Source organism: Euleptes europaea, chromosome 9 (assembly GCF_029931775.1).
Source record: "Euleptes europaea isolate rEulEur1 chromosome 9, rEulEur1.hap1, whole genome shotgun sequence".
NCBI lineage: Eukaryota > Metazoa > Chordata > Lepidosauria > Squamata > Sphaerodactylidae > Euleptes > Euleptes europaea.
The window spans coordinates 49391882-49419335 of record NC_079320.1 but is presented as its reverse complement, the minus strand read 5'-3'; the positions used below and the strand labels follow the sequence as shown (position 1 = coordinate 49419335).

Below are 27454 nucleotides of genomic sequence, written 5' to 3'. Positions count from 1 at the left end.
GTAAACAGAAACCTAAACAGAAACCACAAATTCTGCTTTAGGCAAAATTCAGCAACAACTCTATCTCAGAGAGTCTCACTTTTATTAGCAGTGGCTGCTTCTGGTCTGGAATCTGGTCACAATAGGGCTGCAATCCTATGCATGCTCACAGATAACTGAGTCCAGTTGAACCACTAGAGTTGCCAACCTCCAAGTACTATCTGGCGATCTCCTGCTATTACAACTGATCTCAAGCAGATAGAGATGAGTTCACCTAAAGAAAATGGCTGCTTTGGCCATTGGACTCTATGGCATTGACATCCCTCCCCTCCACAAACCTTGTCCCCTCAGGCTCCGCCCCCAAAACCTCCTGCCAGTGGTGAAGAGGGACCGGGCAACCCTATGAACCACAATGAACTTTTGAAAAACAAAAACACAAGACTGAACTGGTTTTTACATGGAAGAAACACACAGGGACCAGTGATTTACTATATAGTAAGGCCTTTTGTGGGTACTCTTTACTCTTGTAGCTAGATCTTCAGTAACCTAACTCCCTGACATTTTGTGGTTGGCTCTGCCTTCTGTGGCATCCATTTTGTGTATTTGCCCACCACTCCGTGATAGAATTTCAGTGGTGCCCACAGGACCGAAAAGGTTGGGGACCTCTGGCTTAAAGCCTCGTTGCAAATCACTTGTCATGGTTTGTGAGAGAGGAGAAGATATGATTCACAGCAGGAGCTGTTATTCTTCACTCTGTTGAGTTATGCTATTCACAACAGTGAGCCCAGTGATGTGTGTAACAAATTTGCTCATCTGCATTCAAGTCCAGTAGCACCTTAGAGGCCAACAACATTTTGGGGGTACAAATCTTTGAGACATAAAGCCCCCTTTGTCAGATGGTTGTTCATGAAGCTGCTCTAGGTAAAGGTGTTGCTGAGGTCACATCTCAAAGTTAAGGAAACAATTTTATGAACTTCAGTAACAAATTTAAGGAGAATTTATGGCAGTGAAACCAACATTTCCCAATGGAAGTTTCAGTTTGGGTAAGCATAATCCACTTAAAAACAACATCGGGTGTGCGTGTGGCCTGTGTAGCATGATGTTGTTGTTTGCTTCTCCAAGAAACCATACTGTCAATAGCATTCACTGATGCTTAAAAATGAAAAGGTGCATTTCATCGCAACAGATAGTAAACATAGCAGAGAGGCTTATCTTCTACCAAGGGATATCAGGAATTCAGTATGATGCCCATCCTAGAGAAGTCTATGATATATAGGCATGTCCTCCAGAATCAAAACAACACACCTGTGATCTAGTGAAAGGATTTCCTAGAACTGAAATTTAGGGTAAAAATAGAACGTTCCTGGCAGCTGCTTTAAACCACAGTGCTAATCAGGGCAAATGAATCTAACTGCAGCTGGAATACAATCATCCCTTTAGGAACTACTCACAACCTGCTGCTCATTATATAGCTTCACCTTAGGCTGAAATTCCAAGGAAAATGCTTTTCTGGGTATCAGCTGTGGGTTTGTGTTGAATGTTCACTGTGGTAGAAAAGTGTTTGCTTTTTAAGCACATTTGTCTTTATCATTACTTGCTGTTGTATCACTCCTGTTGTGCATTGCTGAGATTGAATTCTGAGAGGAAAAAACAGCTTTCGCTTGGTTGTGGAAACTCTGGCCGGAATGAAAATGTGCATGTATTAAAAGTGCACACGAGTGTCTTCCTAAAGGCAGTAACAGGATGTTGTATCCTCCTTACCACCATCTCCCTTCAATTTAGTACTGCTTGTCAGTGGGAAGGCAGATTATCTTCAGTTTCTCATCAGACTCACTCTCTAGCCAGTTTATTGTACTCTACTACCTTTCAAGATCCAGTCTTCTTCGATTAGGGTTGCCAGGTCCCTCTTTGCCACCGGCAGGAGGTTTTTGGGGTGGAGCCTGAGGAGGGTGGCGGTTTGGGGAGAGGAGGGACTTCAGTGCCATAGAGTCCAATTGCCAATGCGGCCATTTTCTCCAGGTGAACTGATCTCTATCGGCTGGAAATCAGTTGTAACAGCAGGAGCTCTCCAGCCACCACCTGGAGGTTGGAATTCAAAATATAGCACTTAAACAAAAATATCCAATTCAGGAAAATCACAATGCAAAACTTGCAGTGAGAATAATGTATTAGAACATTAGAAACAGAACCACTTCAAACACAACAAATATAACATTAGAACAAAGTTCCAAGACAAATACAAATTGTAGCTTATGCTGGCAGAGCACAGCTAAATTCAGTTCGTAGTCTGTGGTATATTTTACAGTCACATCATACAGCACCAGGAACCATGAGTTGAGTGGCAATGGAAGTCCGGTAAAATTCCATTTCGTATAGACTTTCTCAAGCCTTTAGATTGTTCCGTGCAACATTCTGTGAAAAAATGCATAGTCCTATAACAGGCCATCCGTTGTAAAATACCAATAAATAGAATAAATAAGAATACATAAGAATAAATAATTGCATAATTAAAACAGCATACCATTCAAAGTTTGAAGGAGTGTGCCTTTCCTTTTTCTTAGGACGACAGAAGTAAGACGCCTAATACACTCCTTCAAACTTTGAATGGTATGCTGTTTTAATTATGCAACGGATGGCCTGTTATAAAACTATGCATTTTTTCACAGAATGTTGCACGGAACAATCTAAAGGCCTGAAAAAGTCTATACGAAATGGAATTTTACTGGACTTCCATTGCCACTCAATTCATGGTTCCTGGTGCTGTATGATGTGACTGTAAAAATATACCACAGACTACGAACTGAATTTAGCTGAGCTCTGCCAGCATAAGCTACAATTTGTATTTGTCTTGGAACTTTGTTCTAATGTTATATTTGTTGTGTTAGAAGTGGTTCTGTTTCTAATGTTCTAATACATTATTCTCACTGCAAGTTTTGCATTGTGATTTTCCTGAATTGGATATTTTTGTTTAAGTGCTATATTTTGAATTCCACACTCCTGCAAGCACTTATTAGCTGTTAATTTTTGAATACTACCACCTGGAGGTTGGCAACCCTATCTTAGATGGATATTTTTTTTAATGTGCTATGTTTATTAATTTATTAGCAAATGAAATGGCAAAAAGAATGTTTTTGGCACCTTATTTGTTTGTTTCCTGCACAGAATTGTTTTGAGAGCTGCAGAGCCCCATTAACACCCTTCCATGCCATACTGGAGATAGGGTTCAGTGGAATGCTGCCCAGCACCTCTGCATGCCCCCCAGGCATACAGCCAATAAACATTTGGCTTAGGCCAACTCTCGTCATCAATAAGTGCCTCACGGTGCTCTCCAATGTATTTATTTATTTAGCTGATTTATAACCCACCTTTCTCACTGGGAGACCCAAAAAAAAGAATCGCATTAAAAAATGCAATAGGCTTGCTTCTCCAGTAGTAAAGCTGGGCCAAGTATAAACCCTGGTCTCTTAAGTGAATCAGAGTCAGCAGGACCCCATCAAAAGTGGGGAGGGCAGTGTACTTAGATAATTACATGAGTAATTAGATGGGTATCTTTACCTCTCTTTAGCTACAGTATTTTTTGGATCTTGCTGCATATGGTTTAAATTGCTGGGATGACTAACAATGATGTTTTATTAATATCTTGATCTCATGTAAATGTCATGTCCTTCAGATCTGGTGCTTTCACGTGAGAAGCTTAAAATGTCAAATTGTTTGCTGTATACGTTTGAGTTTTTGTCTGCATTCTAGCGCATACTAACATTTGAACACAGCACAGCTACAGGAAAGGAAGTTCCAAAGCAGTTTGCATATCGAGTAAGGATTTAACAGTGGAGACTGGGAATGTGCATTCTCATCTACTTTCAGAGATGGATGGGAATATACAGCCACACTCTTCCGTTATAGATGTGATCACACTGGATTCTTTGTATTTGGATACAGATTGTGCTGCACATCCAAACTGTGTGTGCATTTCTCAGTCTAGGCAGGGGACCCATGTACAGAAGCCTCCAGAAGCATGGCTGGCGCTTGCTAAGATAGGGTGAAATTTTATATCACTCAAATGAGTGTACAGTGATGTAAATTCTGTCTCAGGATAAGCGCCAAACGTAATGATAAATAAAAGATATTTTTCTGCATCTCATCTATAAAAAACAAGATGACTTGTGGTGAGCATTCATTCTCCCAGGTATGTTAATCAAGAAACTAGTTCTGTGCTCTTCTACCCAACTTCCTTTAATTAGGGATTTATGTTTACAAAATTCCAATAACTTCTTTACATGTCAAAAAGAGACTTCATTCTGTGTTAGGCTAATTACATTGTGTTTATTGTAAGGTGTATAGATTCCACTATTTTAGAAGAAGAAGAGTTGGTTTTTATATGCCGACTTTCTCTACCACTTAAGGGAGACTCAAACCAGCTTACAATCACCTTCCCCTCCCCTCCCCACAACAGACACCCTGTGAGGTAGGTGGGGCTGAGAGAGCTCAAACAGAGCTGTGACTTGCCCAAAGCCACCCAGCTGGCTTCATGTGTAGGAGTAGGGAAACAAATCTAGTTCACCAGATTAGCCTCCGCCGCTCATATGGAGGAGTGGGGAATCCAAATCAGAGTCCACCACGAAAGGATTTTGAAGGGTTAGATTTAGCAGGGCAATATACACGTCCAATTTCTTTTTCTTTATTTCAATGAAACAAGGTAGACAGTTGCCAAAAACCCATCCAGAAAAATAATAAGGCTATTGCACAATCATGTGATTTGTTTAATTTTTTTTGTGTGTGTATAAATACACGTATTTTGCTTATTTGGTTTCTAATATTTCTTCAGCAGTGGTTTCAAGGCATTCGCTGCAAGAATACAGTCTTAAATTACAGTTACTAACTATTCTACTGCAACTCTTTTGTTGACTTCAGCAGATTAAAGGTTTCGCCGTTTGTTTGCTATTTCCTTTTTAATTAAAGCTGAGACTCCTGCTATTTTAGCAGGTGTTTGTGATATAGATTCTAGTTCATTTGCATGGTCAGCCAGAGCAAAAGCAGATGTAGTTTGTCAGTGGAACAAATCATAGGAGCATGAAGCAAGTTTCAGATTAAGAAGTCACATCAGCATCAAGTGGGAGCAACTGACAGTCAGAATAGTTGGAGTGCAGGACAGATCTGAAATTAGAAAGCCTTCCATAACAGTATAGGTACTAAGCAGAAAAATCAGAGCAGAGGTCTGCTTGGAATGAGACTAAACACAGATGCACGATTGCTGGTACAAATTGTTACTTGCATGTTTCTTGATTCCTACTACATGTTCTGTTCTTTTATCTCTTTTTCTAATCCTTTCTCTGATGGGAACTACAGGCATCCCTGTGTGTGTAAAGTGCCACCAAGTTGCAGCTGACTTATGGCGACCCAGTAGGGTTTTCAAGGCAAGAGACTAACAGAGGTGGTTTGCCATTGCCTTCCTTTGCAAAGCAACCCTGGTATTCCTTGGTGGTCTCCCATCCAAGTACTAACCAGGGCTGACCCTGCTTAGCTTCTGAGATCTATCCTGGATCATCCAGATCAGGGCATAGCCATCCATCACCGCCGCTGCCACTGCCGTCACAGCAGCAGCCAAAACACTCTACTGTTTTCTTTACTAAACTGTCCACTGAGACATTCTGTGCCATAGGCATGGGTTCTACGTCTCCTAGGGATAGACAGTGAAAACTATCAATCAAAGTCAGACACAAACCATACTGCACTTGTAAATGCTCTGAATCTAAATGATTTCCAACATTTGGGAGTTGTCCAGTCTGACAGTTATTCTGGCACCTTCCTGTCTGCTTCATTTTTCTAAGTAGTGGGAGGCAGGAGGGTCAGTAGACTAAGGAGGCTCAACTGATAGGGGCCTGTACAGAACCAATCTTTCTGCAAATATTATCCTGATTGACATTCCTGTGCATGTTTCCACTCTCTGTCAATCACTGCATCATCTCACAGGCTAAAGCTTCTTAAGCGTTGAGTTTCTGATTTTGTATATACACCTCTTGTTTGAGTGCATCCATTTGTTTGGCTTGCAATTGCTGTAAAGAAGAGCAGACATGGGAAAGAGGTAGAAGCCAGGCCTTATACTACATTCCCTCACGCCCACCCCATGGTAAGAAGCCTGCAGCATGGAGAAGCACAGACTTTACTTGCACATGCTGGCAAGCAGGTGAGACTGAGATACGTTGAGGAATAGAGGCTTTGCCTCCCTGGAAGATGGCCATCTGCATCTCTTTCTACCAGAGGGTAGGTAAAAGCAGATACTTAAGGTACTACGATAATAAAAGAGGAAATACACAGAGAGAAAGAGAAATCAGGGATGACACAAATCATATTTCCTCTTTATGCAAGAGAAAGCTGCTGATTCAGGATCTCATGAACATCTTCATTGAATTTAAAAGCATATTGGAGATCCCAATATGCATGAATCTACCCATTTGTACAACCAAGGCAAAGTTTACTGTATGTTCCTTATTTTCTCCTAGTCTGTTTTTGGTAATGGGGAATCAACCAGGCTAGAAGAAGAAAGGAAGAGCACAGGAGAGGCCAGGGTTTTGCTGTCCATGCTCTCATGCTTTTTGGGTGGTGGTGGTGGTAAAATTAGTAATAAACCCAAGGCCCGCCATTACTCGCCCTGCTAGGCAATGAAAAAAGGGCTCATTCACATGCATATTCATTCTGCTCAACAATTGAGAATTAGTTGCCTATGGAACACTTTTTCCTATCTACCTGGAAATATGATTGTTTCCCTTGAGATCAATCCCTGACTGTTTCATCCTGGTTGGATGGGTACGGGGAAGATAAAGTTGTATGGAGATATGTGTTTTCTTTGAAACAAGTGGATGTCAGATTGATATCTTAATGTTTAATTCTGATAGTCAAGAGTGCAAAGTTTTTAAAAGAGCAAGCAATTCCAACCAATTCTTTTTTTCTTTGTTTGTTTTGTATACTCTTAGTTTCTCCTATGGTAACTTCCATGCCGATAATGGAATATCTGAAGAATATTTGGCATGCAGGTTACTGTGACAATGTGGTTAACAACCATGTTAGGAGTGTATGACCTGCAAATTGGTGACCATTGTGGGAGGGATTCTTTACATATTCTGCTAATGGCAAGAGAAGAACAGCAACTGTGCTGATAACTAAATATACACCAGAGAGCATTAATGCAAAGTAGAGGAAGACCCAACAAGAGATGGATTGACTCAATAAAGGAAGCCACAGCCCTCAATTTGCAAGGTCTGAGCAAGGCTGTCAAAGATAGGACATTTTGGAGGACTTTCATTCATAGGGTCGCCATGAGTCGGAAGCGACTTGACGGCACTTAATATACACACACAATGTTAAATATGTCCTTACCAAGTTGGCTATACAGTGCCATATGTGCCATAGAAATTGGCATAACTCAAGTCTTCTGCTGGTAGCCTAAGACATTGGGATTTGGAGGACCACATCCCTATGGTAGTATGCCCCATGCCAGTTATGAGGTATTCAGTATGGTAGTCTATTAACATTTGTCACTCTTCTGTGATTTTCTATGCAATGTGTATTGTTTTCTTTGTTATGTCAAGGTTATAACTGACAGACCTTCCTTAGCAAGTAGCAATTTCAAGCCATGCCTGTGGTGTTCACTCAGCACATCATTGTCATATGATGATAATGTCAGTATCTCTAACTCGTCCTAAAAAAAAAAAAAAGATTGAGTTTCTCTTTGTATGGAGACACCCTGACCCTCAGACTGTATCCTTGGAAGTCAGCTCCTTTCATTTTAATGTAACTTATTTCCCAGTAAGTGTGATCTGGATTGCAACAGATGGTATCTGGAATAAAGAAAGATTATATTTTTGCTCCAGAAAAAAAAAAAAAAACATTTCAATGCACTTAAATCAGTTCCTTTTACATTGCCAGGTTAGATATATTGCAAGTAGCTTGAAGCTTGTAATATGCCAGAGTAGCAATTTGTGTGGTCAGCCATCCAGAATCTCTTCTCGTCACAAACCCAGTGGAAAATGTGACATTTTCCCCCTTTTCATCTACTGCCTATTGAAAAGTCCAGATTGAATGCAACCTGCCTGACACAAAAGAGAAGCCTCTTTTCAGTTTCAGTGTGCTGTGCATTGCTACGTCTCAGCAGGCGGGGTTGACATAAAAGGAAGAAACATAACATGATGCAACACTATGCAACTCTGCAATATTTGCTTGGCTGTTACACACTGGATTCAGACCTGTTCTGCGCACGTAATCAAATTAGGATTTCTGGAGGCAGAGACATTTGTCCTTTTTACAAAGAACCCACACCAATGAACAGTAGATGAGGATATGTACATGTGGCATATGATTTGCTCCACCTGATTCTACATTACATCACCAGTGATTTTCAGATTTCTATTACTCATTAACCTTATTTAATTACCTTTTAGCACTGACAGTATGCTAGCATGAGCTGAACACTGCAGGACTGTCACTGCTTAGTCCTTATCTGATGGCAGTTCCTGAACCTGCTAGGCTTTTGACAAATCTGATGATGAGTCATGCTTACAGGAACGAATATCAAGTATTTTTGCAATAACCTCAATCCAAAGTTATTTTAAGAGGTAAGGCAGCATGGCATAGCCCAGTCTCATCAGATCTTGGAAGCTAAGCAGGGTCGGTACTTGGAATGTAGACCACCAAGGAAGAATCTGCTGAGGAAGGCAATGGCAAACCAGCTCTGCTTCTCACGTGCCTTGAAAGCCCCTTGCTGGGGTTGCCATAAGTTGGTTGTGACTTCACACACACACACACACACACACACACACACACACACACACACACACACACACAAGTTTATTTTAATTCTTTTGAACCAAACCATCAGTGCATTTAATCTTGAGACAATTAAATAGCCAGCATGTAGGTTTGTATTGTGTTTGATGGCCCTGTAAAAGCTGAAATACCTTTAAGACAGCATAGAGATGAGTCAGTCACAGTGCAGTAGTCCTGCACAGATGCATCTACTGGGGTAGGAGTATAGTCTTGTATTACCTTGAATTGATACCTCCACACTAGGTGAGTTCCCAGTTTGTAGTACTCTTAGAAAATTCCTGTGCAGTGGTCTGCGACTGGGTCTCCTTATCAATCATTTCTCTTCTGTAGCCCAAATTATGCTAGTGGTTGGTATCCAATAATTTTTTCTATTAGCCAGCTGTAAAGTCTGATGCCGCCACAATATTACCAGTAAGAACAAGATAATTCCTAGACTAATTAACTTGACAGTAACTGTCTTGTTTAAAAGAAAGACCATTCTTTATACGTGATTGTTGTTTAGATTTTCTACCCAGCATGAGTAGTTATAATAACAAATATTGCTTCTCAGCCTATACTCCTCACAGGGTTATTCTGAGGATAAAATGGAGGATGTATGCTGCTGGGAGCTTCTTGGAGGAAGATCAGGAAGAAAAAAAGCAAAAATGCTGATTAATAAAAATATATATAAAAAATTCACCCACAGAAAGACATGCATAGCATTTGAGTCTGAAGCATCTTATTTCCCTCCTGGGAAAAAAAAAGTAAGAGTGTTTGTTCTACATAAAAACTGAATATTAAAGAATAAATTGAAGTCAACACAATTCAATAATATTGAAACTTCCTGGCCATAGGGAGCTTTTTTTTGGGGGGGGGGGGAAGAGACTTTTAGTAGAAAATTAGTTGCAGGGCTGATGTCATTCTGAGAAAGCTTTTTCTGATAACACATAAGCAGGGGCAAAATGTGGTGGTGTTTATATTGGATGAGAAACAGTGTAATAGTTGTGAGCAATCTGAAGCACTAAGAAATAAATACACAATAAATCGGAGTGTCTCTTTAGGCCATTCTGGTGACTGTATGGAACTGGTGAGGGTACTCACTAACTTCATCATTATTGTTGATGTTGTTTCTGGGTTGACATTTTTGGGAATGGACTAACTGGACTGTAGAAACTTGATAAGTAGAGGAAATAGTTTATACTGCAGGGTGCTCTTTGTTGGTGAAGTTTTCTTGGAAAGGGAAAAGAGAAAATCTACAGAATACTCAAATGTTAGTCTGATGCTATCAGATTCAAGCATTTCCTTCCAATAACCAGGGCTTGATTGGCAATATACTCTAATCTGCTCTCATACTTCCACTGGTTTAAATCCTGAGAAAAACGTAACCAAAAGTGATTACTGATTTCAAGTGTATGCCAGTGAAATATAGCCAAGTGCGTGTCTCAGGGCTAGGTAGGAATGTTGGAAGCTGTAATATCACATTAATCTGGCACGTTGAGAGCCACTTCTGATTTCGTTAACACTGAATCAAACCTTCAATTAACTCTGATGATGCAAAATGACCGGCTTCCCCCTCCTTGACAGTCTCCGTGTCTTCAATATAACTGAAAAACAGGAAGAAATTTCAATCATCCACATTCTTTTTAAAGACACCGACCTCAGTGAGGAGAAAGGTGACCTCTCAGCATGGATCATAGCCCACATCGAGCCAACAGCTGTTCTACATCACCAGGATAACTAATTTTCTTCATACTTTTTTGGGGGGTTGATTTTTTTAAATTATGACATGATAAAGGAGGAAAACATTCTACTGAAATGCCACCTGAAAAAATGGACACTTTGGAAGGTGGACTGTATGGCATTATACCTCATTGAAGTCCCTCCTCTCCCCATACCCCACCCTCCTTAGGTTCCACCCCCCAAAATCTCCAGGTATTTTCCAGCCTGGAGCTGACACCCCTACCTGTTCCCAATCCAAGCCATCCAAGGGCCTGGGTGGTACAATGAGGAAGGTGCCATGCCCTGCAGGGGCTCAGATCACTCTCAACCAACAGTGGCCCAGGCACAGGAGAAGCAAAGTATCTCTTACATGGACTCACAAAATACCTTGCAGAGGCATGATTTGATTGCTGTCGTTTCTGTCTAGACATGGCCAAGAGCCCATAGTTCTCATATGGCATTTATGTAGGAAATGTATATACTTTCACTCCAGATAGCTGTTAGAGGTGGCTGACAAAGTAAGAACAATATATAATAATAACATTAAAATAATAACATAAAAATTTTCAATATTGAAACAAGTCATAGAGGCAGCATAAAACTACATTCAGCAGCCTAAAATTACACACTTAAAACTGTCCTCAGGTTTGAAGCAGACCACAAAGCCAACAAAACAGGAAGGAGCTAGTTAGCAAGCACAGGGACAAGGCTCTATTATTGTTAGCTTTTGGGGCAGGAGGGGGTGAAAAAGCTTTCTTTGAGCTGTAGTCCAGGCAGATGCCAGCTGGGCAATCTGCTTCTAATTCATTTCCCCTTCCCCCTCCTGGTGCCACTGCTGTACTTCTATTGTTTGGTGCAACTGCAAATGGCTCAGATGCTTGTGATATGATTGCCATGCCCATCAGAACTACAGAAATGTATCAGTGTTATTCAGAAGTGTGTGTGTGTGTGTGTGTGTGTGTGTGTGTGTGTGTGTGTGTTAAGTGCTGTCAAGTCGCTTCCGACTCATGGCGACCCTATGAATGAAAGTCCTCCAAAATGTCCTATCTTTGACAGCCCTGCTCAGATCCTGCAAATTGAAGGCTGTGGCTTCCTTTATTGAGTCAATCCATCTCTTGTTGGGTCTTCCTCTTTTCCTGCTGCCCTCGACTTTTCCTAGCATGACTGTCTTTTCCAGTGACTCTTGTCATCTCATGACGTGACCAAAATCAGCATATCTCAAATTATTAATTTTCACCCCACCTTCTTCTAAATCTAATCCTGCTTTCCTAATTACCGTATATACTCGTGTATAAGCCGACCCGCATATAAGCCGAGGTGCCTAATTTCACCCCAAAAATGGGGAAAAAATAGGCACCCGCGTATAAGCCGAGGGTCGGCTTATACAACGGGTCGCCCTCCCGCCCAGCCTCCCGGGCCCTCCAGACCGACCCCAGTGCCACCCCCTCCCGGGCCCTCCAGACCCACCCTGACCCCAGCGCCACCCTGGGGGGGGAGGGGGAAGAGCCCCTGAACCCCCAACTTACCGGGAGAGGTGGGAGGAGGAGGCCCGCTGATCAGCTGGAGGCGGCAGCGGAGCCCTTCCAACGCTGGAGCCGGTGGCGGCGGGGCCCTGCCTGCGCGCAGGCAGGCCCCGCTGGCCACTTCCAGGCCGCCCAGAGGGCGCGCGGGCCGGCGGCGGGGGTGGCGGCGGGGCCCTGCCTGCGAGCAGGCAGACCCCGCTGGCCGCTTCCAGGCCGCCCAGAGAGCACGCGGGCTGGCGGCGGGGGCGGCGGCGGGGCCCTGCCTGCGAGCAGGCAGACCCCGCTGGCCGCTTCCAGGCTGCCCAGAGAGCGCGCGGGCCGGCGGCGGGGCCGTGCCTGAGCGCAGGCATGCCCCTCTGGCCGCTTCCAAACCACACAGAAGGCATGCGGGCCAGCCGCGGCGGTGGCGGCGGTAAGTTCCTCTTCCCTCCTTCCCCCCTCCCCCCTCCCCCCTCCTACCGTATTGACCCGCGTATAAGCCGAGTTTGGTTTTTTCAGCCCTTTTTTTGGGCTGAAAAACTCGGCTTATACACGAGTATATACGGTATATGTTCTGCATATAGATTGAAGAGATAGGGAGATAAAATACATCCTTGTCTGACACCTTTGCCAATTGGAAACCATTCCGTTTCTCCATATTCTGTTTTAACTGTGGCCTCTTGTCCAGAGTACAGGTTGCGCATTAAAACGATCAGATGTAGTGGCACACCCATTTCCTTTAAAACCAGCCATAGCTTTTCATGATCCACACAGTCAAAAGCTATTCAGAAGTACACTTAACATATGAGTTACTCCTGAACCCGGGTTGCCAATAATGCTTTTTTTTCTTTCCTGGCAGAGCTCCTGCATTGCTAACATCTGCTTGAATAACAGAAAAAAGCTGTAGTTCTGCGATCTCCTCTACTGCCATTTTAAAATATTTCATACACTGCAAGCACTGGGACTGTGATTTCAAGGGAGATGTGTGTGTATGTGTGTGTGTGTTTGGGGGCTATTTAACCCTTTCCCTTTATCCTTTTTTCTTGCTGAAAATTTTTTCCCTCCAAACTGCTTCTGAGTATATGCAAATTTTCCACAATAGGGGCAAAAATAACTTGGGAGTGATGACCTTCTGTAGGCAAACAGGGCAAGGATTAAGTCACTATCTCCTTTCCCCCTATTCTGCTCCACCCTTTAAATTGCAGCCCCAGTGGCTCCGTTGCATATATTAGTTTTAAAAGGTCAATAAAAGTTCTGCCTAAGAAGCATTAATTCTGCCTAAGAAGCATTAATGTCATGGTCACCTGCTAAATGTCTGCCTGAACAGAGTGGTTAACAGCACAGGAATCCTTCTAGAATTAAACATTTGACTACCTTGTTGTTTAACCCTTACTGATCCAGGCAAGTAAGTTTAAACTCTCAGAGATAGATAAATGCCTTTCCTATTTCTAACAGAATTTGTGTGATTGATGGAGCTCAAGGTTGCCCATGACACCAAACTGCAAGCTGCCCAGCAGGGTCTCATGTGTTTGCTTTGTTGGTTTCCTGGAACTGCAAAAATAATCAGGAACTAGGTAGGGGCAGTCTTAGTGATTCTGAAGTCTTGGGTAAAAGTCAAGGATGCTCCCCCCCTTCCCCTCAAGCTTCAAATACTCCCGGAATGCCTCTCAGTAAAAGGTGCAATATGCACTCAATTGCCAGCTCCAGGTTGGGAAATACCTGGATATTTTGAGGGTGGAATCTGAGGAGGGTAGAGTTTGGGGAGGGGAGGGGCTTCAATCAGGTATAATGCCATAGTGTCTACCTTCTAAAGCAGCCATTTTCTCCTGGTGAACTGGGAGATCTCCAGCTACTACCAGGAAGCTGGCAGCCCTAGTACAGTCCCACTGAACAATAAATGAATGCAGCAGTTGCTCGCTATCATATAGTGGATGTGAGAGCCAGTGTGGTGTAGTGGTCAAATCCCCACTTTCTTGTAAGCTTGCAGGGTGACCTTGGGCCAGTCACACAATCTCAGCCTAATTTATCTCACATAGCTGCTGTAAGGATAAAATATAGAAGAAGAGAATGATGAAAGCTTATATCTTTGTTAGGGAGAAAGTTGGCATATAAAAAAACTAACTAAATAGGACTCTTCCACAGGTTAGCACTGAAGCAGTTGTGTATGTGTGTAAAAAGTGAGAGGAAATAATATTTGTGTGCAACACCCAAGTCAGGAAATACATAACAGAAAAATTAAGGAAGGCATGGGGAACTAAACAAAAAAGAAAGTAAATATTAAACTGAACTTTGCTTTAATTATATACCGTATGCTGCACCCATGTGTCATACTTTGTACAGTTCTTGTTGCTTTATCCCAAAATGGTTACACTATTTATTTAGCATAGTTATATTCCATTTTTCTTCCTGAAGGGACCCAAAGCAGCTAACAGGGGAAAAACACACACACAGGAAAGAGAAGGGAGGAGAAGCTTATACGTAAGGGTGTGCACCATTTTGGGGGGGGTATTTTTCGGGTTTATCAAACCTGGAATTTTAGAGGATCTGGAAAACCCAAACCTGAAAATACCAAAAAAAAAAAAGGATCTTTCAGACCCATACTGCCACCTTTCTCCAGAGGTCCAGTGTTAGCCGAAATGCTCCTTTATATGGGGAAATTAGCTGAGCAATCGGTAACTATGTATTTTTATAGCGGGTTCGCTCTCAACTATACCAGAATCCATTTTAATGAGACCTTGAATAAAGACAGACAAAGGATTCCAAATTAAATAGTGTTTATGTATCTTTTCTTTCAGTCAGTGATGCACACAAACATACAAAGTGGCTAGGAATATACAGAGAGGAGTACAGAGACGTTTGCCAATGTGGCAGGAGATTGTTGAATATATATACCGTATCCAGATGAGGTGTTGTCCAAATTCACGTAGACTAAGACAGATTGAAAGTTAAAGCCGAGATGGGGGCAGGGGTTCCCGTAGACTTGACCAGCAAGGCGGGAGGGAGCGTGGTTAGGCTGCGCAAAACCAAACCAACAGAGTAACGGCAAAGGTGCCAGGAAAGACCTAAGGTGACTAGAATGGGCTTGGGGCACCCCAGTTATACTGTTTTTCTGGGGGCAGGAAGAGGGGATTTACCCCTCCTAGGTTCCCAGGTGACAAAAGGTGACAAAAGGATTAAGCTGTGGCTGCCGGGGCAGGGTAGTGAGAATTTGGAAATCTATTCTAATGCCAATGACTTTTGCAACTGTGATGAGCTGGAACTTCTCTGCTGATGAGATTAACATACAGGAACAATGGGAGCGATCTGTGCAAATGTCCTGGGGTCGCAGCTGCTGGGTTGGGGGAATGACTCATCTTGATATCTGGATTGCTGCTGATGACCCATTAAGAGGTGGATGTTACAAGGGGGGGTGCTTGACACTGACTTCATGACATTCTGCTTCTCATGAAATGGCTGCGGCTGGAATAGAGCCTATACAGGAACATGGCTTCCCTCTGGTTCACCGGAGGCTGCCTCTGCATCTGCTCCCTAGCTGCTACCTGCACGGCGCTCGCAGGAGCGGCCGAGTCCGTAACTACGGAGCTCGCAGCGGCCGTCCCGTAGCGTTTGGGGCGGGCGCGCGGCCAGCGGGGTAGTCATGTGTCAGCACAGCGGGTTGCCAGATCCCGTCCGAGAGGTCTGGGCAGGCCCGTATGCTATCACCAGAGAGGGGGGTGGTGGCTTGGATTTCTTTCAGATCTAGATAATGAGGCAACACAGATTTCTTTCAGATCTGTGCTGCCAGCCTTCTCTGGACCCCGGGGAAGGAGGGCATTGTGGATCTGAAAGTTCCCAGGGTGGGTTTTTTGTATTTTTTTGTATTTTTGGGGTTGGGTAATAGACCATATTTTGAATCATAGTAAGGGAAAGACCAAGACCCTTGAATATGCTGTCAATTTCATCCAGGCACTTTTATAAGTAAGAATCTTGCTATTAAAACTTTTGTTTTCTTAAAACTGTGCTGTTTCGGTGCTTCCTGATTTTCAGGCCTACTATGCAACACTGATGACAAAGATGGAATAATAGAGGTCTCCAACACAAAGACTGTAAAATAGAAACAGAAACAAATACAAAAGAACAGAAGGCTAACATTCATATAACCAGGATTTTTTCTCATTAGCCAAGTTCAGCAGTCTTTCTCACTCCCTTATGAGCAACAAAACAACCATAAGAAATGCTCTGCTGAAATCCTTGCATTCCCCCCTGTTCAGGTCACATTTTAGTGTGCTGAGTCATTCTAACTACAGCCATCTTGAGAGTTTTCTGTCCTAAAGTCTTCTGTCAGGTATGGAGCACACTTTTCTACTACCTTCTGGAAATGTTTGCAGCGATAGGCTTTTCTTCTCATTCTCTTTCAATGAGTACTTTGTATATCGTTGTCTTCCACATGTTCCTTACATATCCCGAACTCCCAGCCCTTAAGTTTAACTGTGCATTGAAGATGGGGAGATTGGCTTGAACAGTTGGAAAAATTATTTTTGTGATGAAAGTTCACTCCACCACCAAAAGGGAAATTTACAGGTAGTTAAGTATTCCAGATGCTCAAAGCATTACCTGACACAAGAGGCACCAAAGATTATGAAAAAAAGCAAAACTAGCATATAACAGGTACTTTAACAGTGCATTCCTAAGGCTTGGAGCCGAAAGTGCTTAGGAGACTCGCAGGGCCTTCTGCTGGCATAAAAGGCACCTACGCTGGCACAAGAGAACTGGACGTTGGCATAAGTGGAGTTAAGCCATCAGCAGCAGGCAGTGGAGGAGGAAGGTGCGGGTACGCCGCCACAAGGGCCAAACCAGTGCCTGAGAGGTGCAGAAGCGGCCGGCGGCGGGCCCAGGAGCATTCCGCTGGCTAGGAGGCCTCCTAAGGCACTTTCAGGCTGCGGACGCCACCACAAAGCCCCTTAGGAGGCCCCCCCCAGCTGCACCATTGCTGTGCCTCTCCCCACTGTGGCGCAGTGCCTGCGGCCTCAGGAATGTGCTGTGTACCACAGAAAAAATACTTTGAACATTATACTTTTCAACAAGCATACCAAAGAGTAGGAGGAGATACAAGTGATTATCACCCTCTTGCATGATTGTGTGAATTTGTAAACATAGTTCATGACACAGAGCTCAGATAATGCAAGGTGGTTCCTCAGCCAAAGCTTGGAGGTAAATTTTATGAAAAATTCAGATGATTCTCAGCAAAATATGAGACGCTGCTTGAGCCAATTAATATTCAAAAGTCATGCCCAAGGTAACACAGCAAGGAAGACCTTCCTAACACAAATAGAAACGGAATGTGCACTTCAGAAATTTTGAACAGTGACCAACTAATACATCTTCAAGATGGCAACATATCTCCCAAAGCACAGAGACTGACCATGGACAGCACATGGTCTTCTGAATACAGTGGTCATGAGTATTTACATTGCTTTTAGCAGAAGAGCTTTAATGCAAATGTTTGCATATTTACTTTTCTCCCCCCACCCCCGAAACTAACATCAGGGGTGGTAGAGTGCATATTTAAATGACTGTGTACCTAAGCTGTTGTAAGAAGATTGCATGAGTTGTATTTGTACTCCAACCTCTTATGGTGTAACAATATCAATATTTTGGTTGACAAGTAAATTCTATCAATGTAAAATATGCTTAGAAATTAAACTGGAAGAATGCAGTATGATGTCACTTAGTGCTTGAATGAGAAATAATACTCTCATGGTTGCCTGGATACAAATACGATGTGTGTCATACAGGAAGGCAAATGTAAATGAATGAACAAATGAGTTGTCAACTTTAGCTTCAGAGTGCAATAAGGATGGGGTGGGGGTGGGGGGTTGGACTGTTTGTAAGATGGATGACTTGCAAGATTAATCCGTGTACTTTGTATGTCTTTGGCCAGTTACTCAGCTTGTCAAGCTGTTTTGATTCATTTCAGTGTTATTTTTCGTTTTAATTTTACCTGTCCATCTCTTAACACTTGGGACTGTTTACAAAATATACTCTGAGAATAAAATACTAAGTTAAATAAAACATATTCCACAATATGCCTACTTTTAACCAACCAACCCCCCAAAAAACAGTTATACCTGATACAGCCATAGTATGTATGTATGTATGTAGAACAGCCATTCTTTCAAGGTAAATATTGTCTACTCATACTGGCAGTGGCTCTCCAGGTAGAGGTCTTTCCATCACCTATTGTATGTGTGTAAAGTGTTGTCAAGTTGCAGCTGACTTATGGCAACCCCGGCAAGGGGATTTCAAGGCAAGTGAGAAGCAGAGGTGGTTTGCCGGTGTCTTCCTTGATGGTCTCCCTTCCAAGTACTGACCCTGCTTAGCTTCTGAAATTTGATGAGATCAAGCTATACCATGCCACCTTCCTTCCCCCCATTACCTATTACTGGATCCTTTTTAACTAGAGATGCCAAAGATTGAAACTAGGACCTTCTGCATGCACAGCAGATGTCCTACCATTCAGACACAGCCTCTCCCAAAGCATTTCAAATAGCCACTGACATGACCATCATAACATGGAGAGCAATGATCATGGTAGAATTCTGGGGAGGAGTTTATAGATTAAAAACTGCACCTTGAATTGCTCCTGGAACAGAATGTGGAGACAAAAGAGAAACAAACACTTAAAATGTCGGGAGGAGAACCTGTTATAGACAGTGAAAGGCTCAGATATCCCCTTCAACCTGCCAATTCTCTCCCCCAAATATCTGTGTCCCAACCCATATTCTCATTACATGGGTAATTCAGAATTTGGAATCTTGTATTTTCTGGATAATATTAATTTATTTTTAAAATAGTATGTGCTTTTAATCACTTTATTAAGCTAATCTGATGAATTCAGTTGAACTTCCCCAGTGAAAATGAACTACTAGTGGCCTCATATGTATACAGTGATTGTACAAAAAGTTCATTGTAATAAAAAAAATTTCTTGACGTTTTGTCATATTATCTGTTGATTAAGTAATTATTGTTTTCTTTGTTACAGCAGGAAAAGAGTCCAGAGAATTCAAGAAACAAAGGTATGTAATTACAATTATATTTCTTTTTTAAACATTTAGACTTTATTGTTTATCATTAATTGGAACCCAATTGGTATACTACATATTCAAACAAAAGTTCCCACTGTGTATTGTCTTTTTCCCCCTTCAACTTGATATGGAATGAATGACAAAGTCTGGAATTGTATCTAGCAAAAATGAAGTTACAAAGTATTATAGCTCATTGTACAGAAGAAATCACATTTTTATTTACAAATGTAAACACAAATACCTCAGTTTAATTTTCCTTACGTCTGAATTTCAGAAATTTCTGTGTACTTCTTTATTTATGCTTGCAGACCAATTGGTAATAAGCAAAGTTAGGAAAAACAAGATACATGATTATAAATGATATAGTTACGTCATGAGACATAATTGTTATTAGTGAATGCCATAGACAGGAATTTTGCCACTGCAAGATTCACATGAGTATCAACATCAGCTAACAATTTAGCTACAATCTCCACCCCTGGAGCTGGGGTCCATTTTTGAATGTACCTTGTGATCCACTTATCTTGAGCAGTAGCATATTTGTTGCAGTCAATCAAGAAATGCCAGATCATGTCTCATTTTCCAGATTTACAGTCACAAAGCCTCTCAAAGACATTCCTGGGAGAAATTCCTGTTTCTTAAGCATGCTTTGGTTGGTTTACTTTGCACAAAGAGTGCTAGGAAACTGCAGAGCGGCACTCTTGTGTAAGTCTTTCAGGCACATTTGAAGAGATTTTAAAGCACCAAGTGAGCCTTGTGAAAGAGTATGCAGGAGGTCATTATTATGTTCTCCATTCAGGGCTACCAAGAAGGGGGAATGAGAGGTAGAGAGTTTCCCGTGCTCAGGTTGCTTTTGTGGGCTAGGAAGCCCAGCTGATTCATGTTGTTTTCCTGAGAGAATCAGAGAGTGTCTAACATCCATCCATCCATCCATCCATCCATCCATCCAAACCTTTATTGGCATAGAGAGTGGCTAGCATGATCCCCCTTGTTCTGGACTGAGTATCTAGATTCACTAACCACAAGAATCCTCTCTAAGATTCATCACTTGAACATTGTGCTTGACTCAAAATTGTACCAAGTGATCTCCTACAGCAAAAGAGCACTTGTTGACTTCAAAGTAATTACAGTAAAAGAGTCTGAATTCCTGGATACAGGGCTGGATTAAGACCTTTAGAGGCCCTAAGCACTGAACAAATTATGGTGCTCCCCCATATGTAATTGTAAATAAAAACAGTACTATACTGTATTATTATTTATTTTATTTTATTATTTCTATTTATTACCCCACTCTCCCTGGCCAAATGACACAAAACGTACATGTATGCTGAAATTAAAATAGGTTCTTCCTAGATTTTCTGCTTGCAAAATTCTGGATAAGTTCATTGACAAAGCATGTCAGCTTCCGTACACAGCAGGGAAAGTGAATCGAGTCTGTTCTTACGTGTCATTCTTCTAAGGTTTTTTTATTCTTTTCAACTGCGAAGAAGAGCATACTATGGAGCAATTAATATTTATTATTGTTAGAAAAATACGTAGTGTGAACTCTGCATTTAGAAATACAAATTGTATTCCAATGTTCACTGTTGTGTCATGAAGATGATTGAATTTCCTATTTCCTAGTTCATTAAACTTTGTACTCATATAACAGTGGAACTGTTATAGTTCTCCACAGAGATTCATGTTCAAGTCAACAGGGTATGAGATCAACTAGCTTTTAGGAACATTGTGAATATTGTTCATCAGATAAGTTCATATCATTTAGAAAAGAAAATCCACTTGATACTTCTTTGTACCCTTCACCTCGCCTCTTTACATGATCTTCAAGTTATCATTTATCGTTATCAATTTGTCCCCAAGATTCAGTGCTGTTTCTGGTGCACTTCCATCATTTGCTTGTTTTTTCCCCCTGATTTGCTTGTGGGACTGGGCTTCTTTGCAGTTAGTATCAGGCAAGATATCTTTTGATATGGCCTCAAATCTTTTAAAATCATCCCTCAAAGTGTGTAAATGGTCGGATAATGATTGACAGAGATCTTCACATGTTTTCAAATCCAATTCTTTTTCTTGGAGGGCTTGACTAGTAAGATTTCATTCCACATGGTCAACATGAATACAACTCTAGCTGTTGTATCTCATTTGCAATGTTTTTCTGCCTCTCATATAGTTTCTCTCTATTGTGACTGGTCTTAGTTATACTTTCTAATGCCTCCACAATCTTTGAGAAGGATTCCAGAATTGCACTTGTTGCTACTTTGTGTGCCTACCAATGAATATTTGAAAGAGATTTCAACACACAATCATTGCCCAAATATGTTTTAAGAACTACCCATTAGTATGCTGAGACAGAGAAAAATGTATGAAATTGCTGGACAGTGGAGAAAAAAACTTACTGCCACCAGACAACAATCAACAGCACTGTGGCCATATAAGAAGAAAAAAACCCAAACATATAAAGTACATATAACTCAGAAGAATATCTAATTAATAAAGCATAAATTTATTGCAACACATGACAGAATCTGATTTTCTTGCATTATTTCACTATATGTCAGTAGGATGCCCCCTGGTTTAGGTAGGGATAAGTAATAAAAAGAGAACAGAAAAATGGGGGAGGAGTGTGTAGTGGAGCATAAGGAAGTCCAATAAAGTTATGATTTTCATCATGATGACAAATTCAGTGCTTTTTTTAAAGTATCAAATTCTTTTTTTTAAATCTCATTTTTGGTGCCCCTGCTTTGCTACTGCCGTAAGCATGTTCTTAGTTTTCCTCTTGGGTAATCCAGCAATGCCTAGGGAGATTTTCCATAATCTGTTCCTCAGTGTTGAGTCATTTTGCATAGCTGCATCCATACAGTGTTGGATAGTGAACACACACATGCATGAAGCTGCCTTATATTGAATCAGACCATTGGCCCATCAAGGTCAGTATTGTCTATTCAGACTGTTAGTGGCTCTCCAGGGTCTCAGTTGAAGGTTTTTACTTAACCTACTACCTCAACTGGAGATGCTGGGAATTGAACCTGGGACCTTCTGCATGCAAAGCAGAGCAGCATCTCTTCTACTGAAGCACAGCCCCTCCCCTCTTTACTGTTGCACTTTATCAATAATTTGTAACTGTCTTATCCACACAGGAAAGTCCACTTGTGAACAATTGTTGTAGTGCAACAATAAAACAATATCCAACAATGTGCAGACACAACTCTAGTGTGCTTGTGTCCATCTAGTTTACCATGATCAGAGGGAGCAGCGAAGTAGAAATAAATCCCACACATGACAGTGATGCTTACCCCATCCAATCTTCCTTTTATTTTAATTGTGTGTTTCTCTAAACCCTCTTTAAATGTATGAGTGGGGGCTTGTGTAGGCTGTCCAACCCTGCCCTAATATTTTTACATAAATAGCCCTATGGAAATAAACCTGTGGACATGGAAGGACAAAGAATGGGAGCCAGCGTGGTGTAGTGGTTAAGAGCAGTGGTTTGGAGCAATGGACTCTGATCTAGAGAACCGGGTTTGATTCCCCACTCCTCCACATGAGCGGCGGAGGCTAATCTGGTGAACTGGATTTGTTTCCTCACTCCTACACATGAAGCCAGCTGGGTGTCCTTGGGCTAATCACAGCTCTGTTAGAGATCTCTCAGCCCCACCTACCTCATAGGGTGTTGGTTGTAGGGAGGGGAAGGTAAGGTGATTGTAAGCCGGTTTGATTCTTCTTAAGTGGTAGAGAAAGTCGGCATATAAAAAACAACTCCTCTTCTTCTACAATAGAATTGTGTCCAGAAAAAGTTGTAATTAAAAGTTGTAATTAAAAAAGCTCCCCCCCTTGAGGAATGCAGACTTTTGGAATTGCGTACATCTCTTCATGACACCGTATGTGAATTAGTCTCATGACCTGCTGGTCTGCAAGCATTATGAACAGAAATAAAGGAAATAAATATGTGAATTTGTGCCTGATTCTCTAGTATTTGTTAGTGAATTGTAGGCTCTTTCGACAGTGTTTTTAAGACCTTCATTGTCCTCAGCAAATCAACGTGTGTGTTTGTGTGGCATAAGCAGGAAACATTAGTGTAGAGACAGTAGAGGTCCTTGGCCTCTATGCCCGGTTTGTTGACCTTCCATGGTAACTGCTGCTGTGAGACAAGATGCTGAACTAGGTAGACCAGGGGTCTGATCCAGTAGGGCTTTTCTTATGTTCTTAACAAGCTTCCTAATTTTGTTTATCTCGGGAGCCTTTTGGGGACCATTCTGAATTTGGGTTGAGAAGATTTTTTTTATTTCTATGATTTTACGTCAGTCTCATTCCTTTAGTCATAGTATGACCTGCATTCTTGGTGTTGGCAAAGCTTTTAAAACAGACTTAATACTTAATAAGTATCTCTTAAAAGAGGAAGTTTTTGTTATCTAGATTAACTTAGTTTGTATTTTAATGTGTAACATAGGGGCCTGGGAATCCCCTGCAAATTACAGCTCATCTCCAGACTACAGAGATCAGTTCTCTTGGAGAAAATGGATGCTTTTTAAGGTGGACTCTACGGCATTGTACCCTGCTGAGGTCTCTGTCCTCCCCAGGCTCCATCCCCAAATCTCCAGGAGTTTCCCAGCCTAGATCTGGCAACCCTACCCCCTCTATCCCCCGCCGGTGGTCATGGAGGACCTGGCAACCTTACATACACATATGCCTTCAAAACACTAGGTTCCTGTTATAGAGTTTTCTTCAAAACTTTACAATGCTAAGTTGGGATCTACACTGAGGTGGGTTGATTCATTGGTCCAGCTATGTATTTACAAGGCTAGGCCAAAAGAGAGGTAAGATCCCCAGTCTAAGTACTTTGGAGAATACTGGAGGCTTGGGAAGCTTGAGAGGGCATTGAGACTAGGGCTGTGTCCTCTAAGAACACATGGAGAGGAGAAAATGTGAGAAGCCACTTAGATGTACATATACAAGATCTTCCCTATGAACTTCAATGGAGGGGTCAGCTTAGTGTGTCTGTTCTTTGCCAATACAAAGCTTCTTCCTTCACAGTATTTAATGGGGAAACTTGTGCTGGAATATATGCACCTCTGAGAAAAAGGCTTTAAAAAGGATAAGAAATGCTATAACTGCCTACTGCTTTTGTGCATCAACTGTTGCTACTCCTCCACAATCAAATACTGCCATTCACAACTCAGTATGACTCTTGCTCCCAAATTTTCATTTGGTGTACAGGGTTAGAAATGAGCAGATTTGCAGCTGCTTAAGTACACCCCTATTGTATCTCTCAGCAAGAGGCATCTCATACATGTTGTCCTCCTTTTTTACTGCATTAAATGATCCAGAAGGTATTTTTTAGCTCCGCAGCAGCTGCTAAGCAATCTCTTAAGAATGATTTCTGAGCGCGTTGCTTCCATGCCTTGTGGAATATGTTAAGGGAGGTCACTGACACTCTACAAGTTGGTAAGACCCAGCATACTCAGAGGTTCATTAGGTCTTCGATTTAATGGACTAACCATGTGTACACTTGTTGAGGACCTGTGAAATATTTTAAGCAACTTTATCTGCCAACAGTCATTTAGGGGATGAATCCACAATTTCCAAGTAGTTGTGTTCAACTGTACAAAGTAGGCTTTTCCTGCCACTGTTTTCATACCTTTATAGCCATAACTGCATCTGATTTTTCTCCTTATTTTCCTTATTCTCCGTGTAATTTCCCCTTCAGCAAAAATGTAGATTTTTTTTAAGATTGGCAAGCAGATTGAAATGCAAAATAGTCAATCAAAACTGTTCCCTTTTTTCATAAATTGTAATTTAATATCTGCATTTTTTTTAAAAAAAAATTGCTTTTATCACTGTTGTGGGTTGCTGAATGGGGTTATGATTGCCGACTCTGGGTTGAGAAATTCCAGGGGCAGAACTTGGGAAGTGTTAGGGTTGCCAGGTATGCCCTGGCAACTGGCAGGTGGGGGGACTTACTGGCAGCAAACTGAGACTAGTGTTGCTAGTGATGCAGCAACATCACTTCTGGTATGCACCAGAAACAATTTTTACCATAGAGTTTTTGCCTCCATATCAAAGCGTCCAATGCACATTGATGTGTCACCGGTGACAGAGGCCTAGGCCTCAGTTTGCTGCCAGTAAGTCTCCCTGCCAGCCAGCTGATCAATGCGGGGGAGAGGCCATGAAGCAGGGGATCCTCCTCCCCTGGTCCGGAAACCTAGGAAAAGTAGAATTTGTGGAGGGGAGGAACTCAACAGGGATGTGATACTAAGGAGTCCACCCTGTGAATATGCCGTTTTCTCCAGGGGAACTGATCTCTATAGTCTGGGGATCAGTTGTAACTCCAGGTCCTTCCTGGTGGTTAGCAACCATAGGTGGTATAGACATACAAATCCCACAATGCAATACCTTAGCAAGTTCAAGTCTTGGCCGAATTGGGGTGAAGCCGGCTTGTGATTCAGAATGGCTAATATTGGTGCTGGCATAATCCTTAAGGCCAATATGGGAGGCAGAATTAGTGCCTGAGAAAAGGAGAAGTTGAGAAGGAAGTCTGCAGCCCCATACCTAGTTCCTAATTGTGGTGCAATATTGCTGCAGCTGCCTATGCATTTGGTGCCATGTGGAATATCTGCAGGTAGACACAGCACCATTTCCATATTTGAACCCATTGTTGGGGCCAGTACTGCATTTATGTCAATGTATTCAAATTGTCGGTATATGCAAATGCTTTTCTTTTGAGTAATCTTCTATACTAGACTCTGTTGCTTAGCAGTACTCTGTTTTGCAGATTATTTAGATTGCTTCTAAGTAAACATAATATATAAGAAACATAATTTAGTGATAAGCTTCTTTAGTCATACTGTGGTCAATACTTCAGTTTAAGTAGCTTGTGAACCTATTAATTCCATATGTGAGAAACATTAAAAAAGTAATAAAATAAGCCTTATCCAAAGGGAGGCTGGCAGTGTATACTATGGATGGTTCTCCTGAGATACCAGCCTAATTTGCCTACCTCTAGCATGAACTAATAGATGCCATTAATAATGTCTTTGAGGCTATAATTGCTAAATGTGCTAGTGCGGTTGAATTACGTTTGGTATTTTTAGAGAAGGAGGAGTCGATGGGCAAATAACATTAATGAAGTTGAGATAAATCCATCTGTTTGGGGTTTCTGTGATCATGTTGACCGTAAGGCCAAAGAGTACCTTTAGCGTCTGACTCTGGTATATTTCAAGTATTCTAATTTGTTTCAGTTTAATGGCTTGGTGCAGTAGTAAAGATCCCAAGTGAAGCAGTTTCCATTTCTTTCACATGTGTTTTTTTTCTTAATAAGAGTAACAAAAACCAGGGACTTTTTAGAAACTTGTTATTCAGGCTCACTTCAGATGTCCCAAACCAACTGGAATATGTTTGTGATGGATACAAACCTGGTTAACTTCTAGGCTTGCACTCTCCCTCCCCTTCTCTCCTTAATCCTGGTTAATATGCCAGTCACTGGGAAAGAAGCTAATCTCAGTTGTGAATCTGCATTTGTAGGGTTGCCAGCTCCAGTTAGGGAAAAACTGGAGATTTTGGGGGTGGAGCCTGAAGAGGGTGGGTTTTAGAGAGGGGAGGGTTTTCAGTGCCATTGAGTCCGATTGCCAAAGCGGCCATATCCTCCAGGGGAACTGATCTCTATTGGCTGGAGATCAGTTGTAATAGCAGGAGATCTCCAGCCACCACCTGGAGGTTGGCAACCCCATGCATTTGGACATCTTATCCAATTGGAGTGACCTTGAAGACCTCGGACTTCAGTCTCAGCACTCCACTCAGGGGGTCATGCAGAACTGCCCATTAATTGTGTTTGTGTCCATCACAGACAACCTCTGGTTTATCTGTAATCTCTGAACTGAGCTTTGTACATTTGTTTATATTCAGATTTTTACATTTTTTTAAAAATTGGGCAAATTGTCCAAATACAAGCAATAGTATCTGAGTCCTGACCCTGTTTATTAATCCATTCATTCATATCTTGCCTTTCTTTGATTAAGTAATTCAGAACTGCATTCATAAAGTTCCCCAGTGGTCTCTTATGAAAGCGGAACCTGACCCAGACCTACTTAACTTCAGTAAGGTTATAGGATCATGTATCTTTCAAACATATTCTGGCCCTTGTGCCTTCTACTGACCTGGTCCTTTGTTGTGGATATCTACAGCAGCTGCCTCCTCAAAGGTGTTTGCTTGTTTGTGGGTTTTACACAGCAGATGGGCAGTTGCCATAATAGTGACATCATGGTAGAGCTTGTACTAGGCTGCAATTTATGACTGCAGATGTAACATTCAAAAATCTATAGGCCTTTCTTAGTGTGAAATGGTTGAGTTTTGGCATTTATTATTGTGAAATCTGTCTGCATTACTTAGGAGGTTCAGTCAATC

The 27454-nt window shown here is 41.8% G+C and overlaps 1 protein-coding gene across 2 annotated transcripts in view; it reads left to right on the top strand.

Moving 5' to 3' along the window:
- FSTL5 (follistatin like 5) overlaps nucleotides 1-27454 on the top strand; it is a 383938-nt gene that overhangs the window by 29242 nt on the left and 327242 nt on the right. For both annotated transcript variants that reach the window (XM_056855358.1, XM_056855357.1), the window contains exon 2: nucleotides 19021-19054. In XM_056855358.1, coding sequence (XP_056711336.1) covers nucleotides 19021-19054 — 34 coding nt within the window. The remainder of the gene's footprint in view (nucleotides 1-19020; nucleotides 19055-27454) is intronic.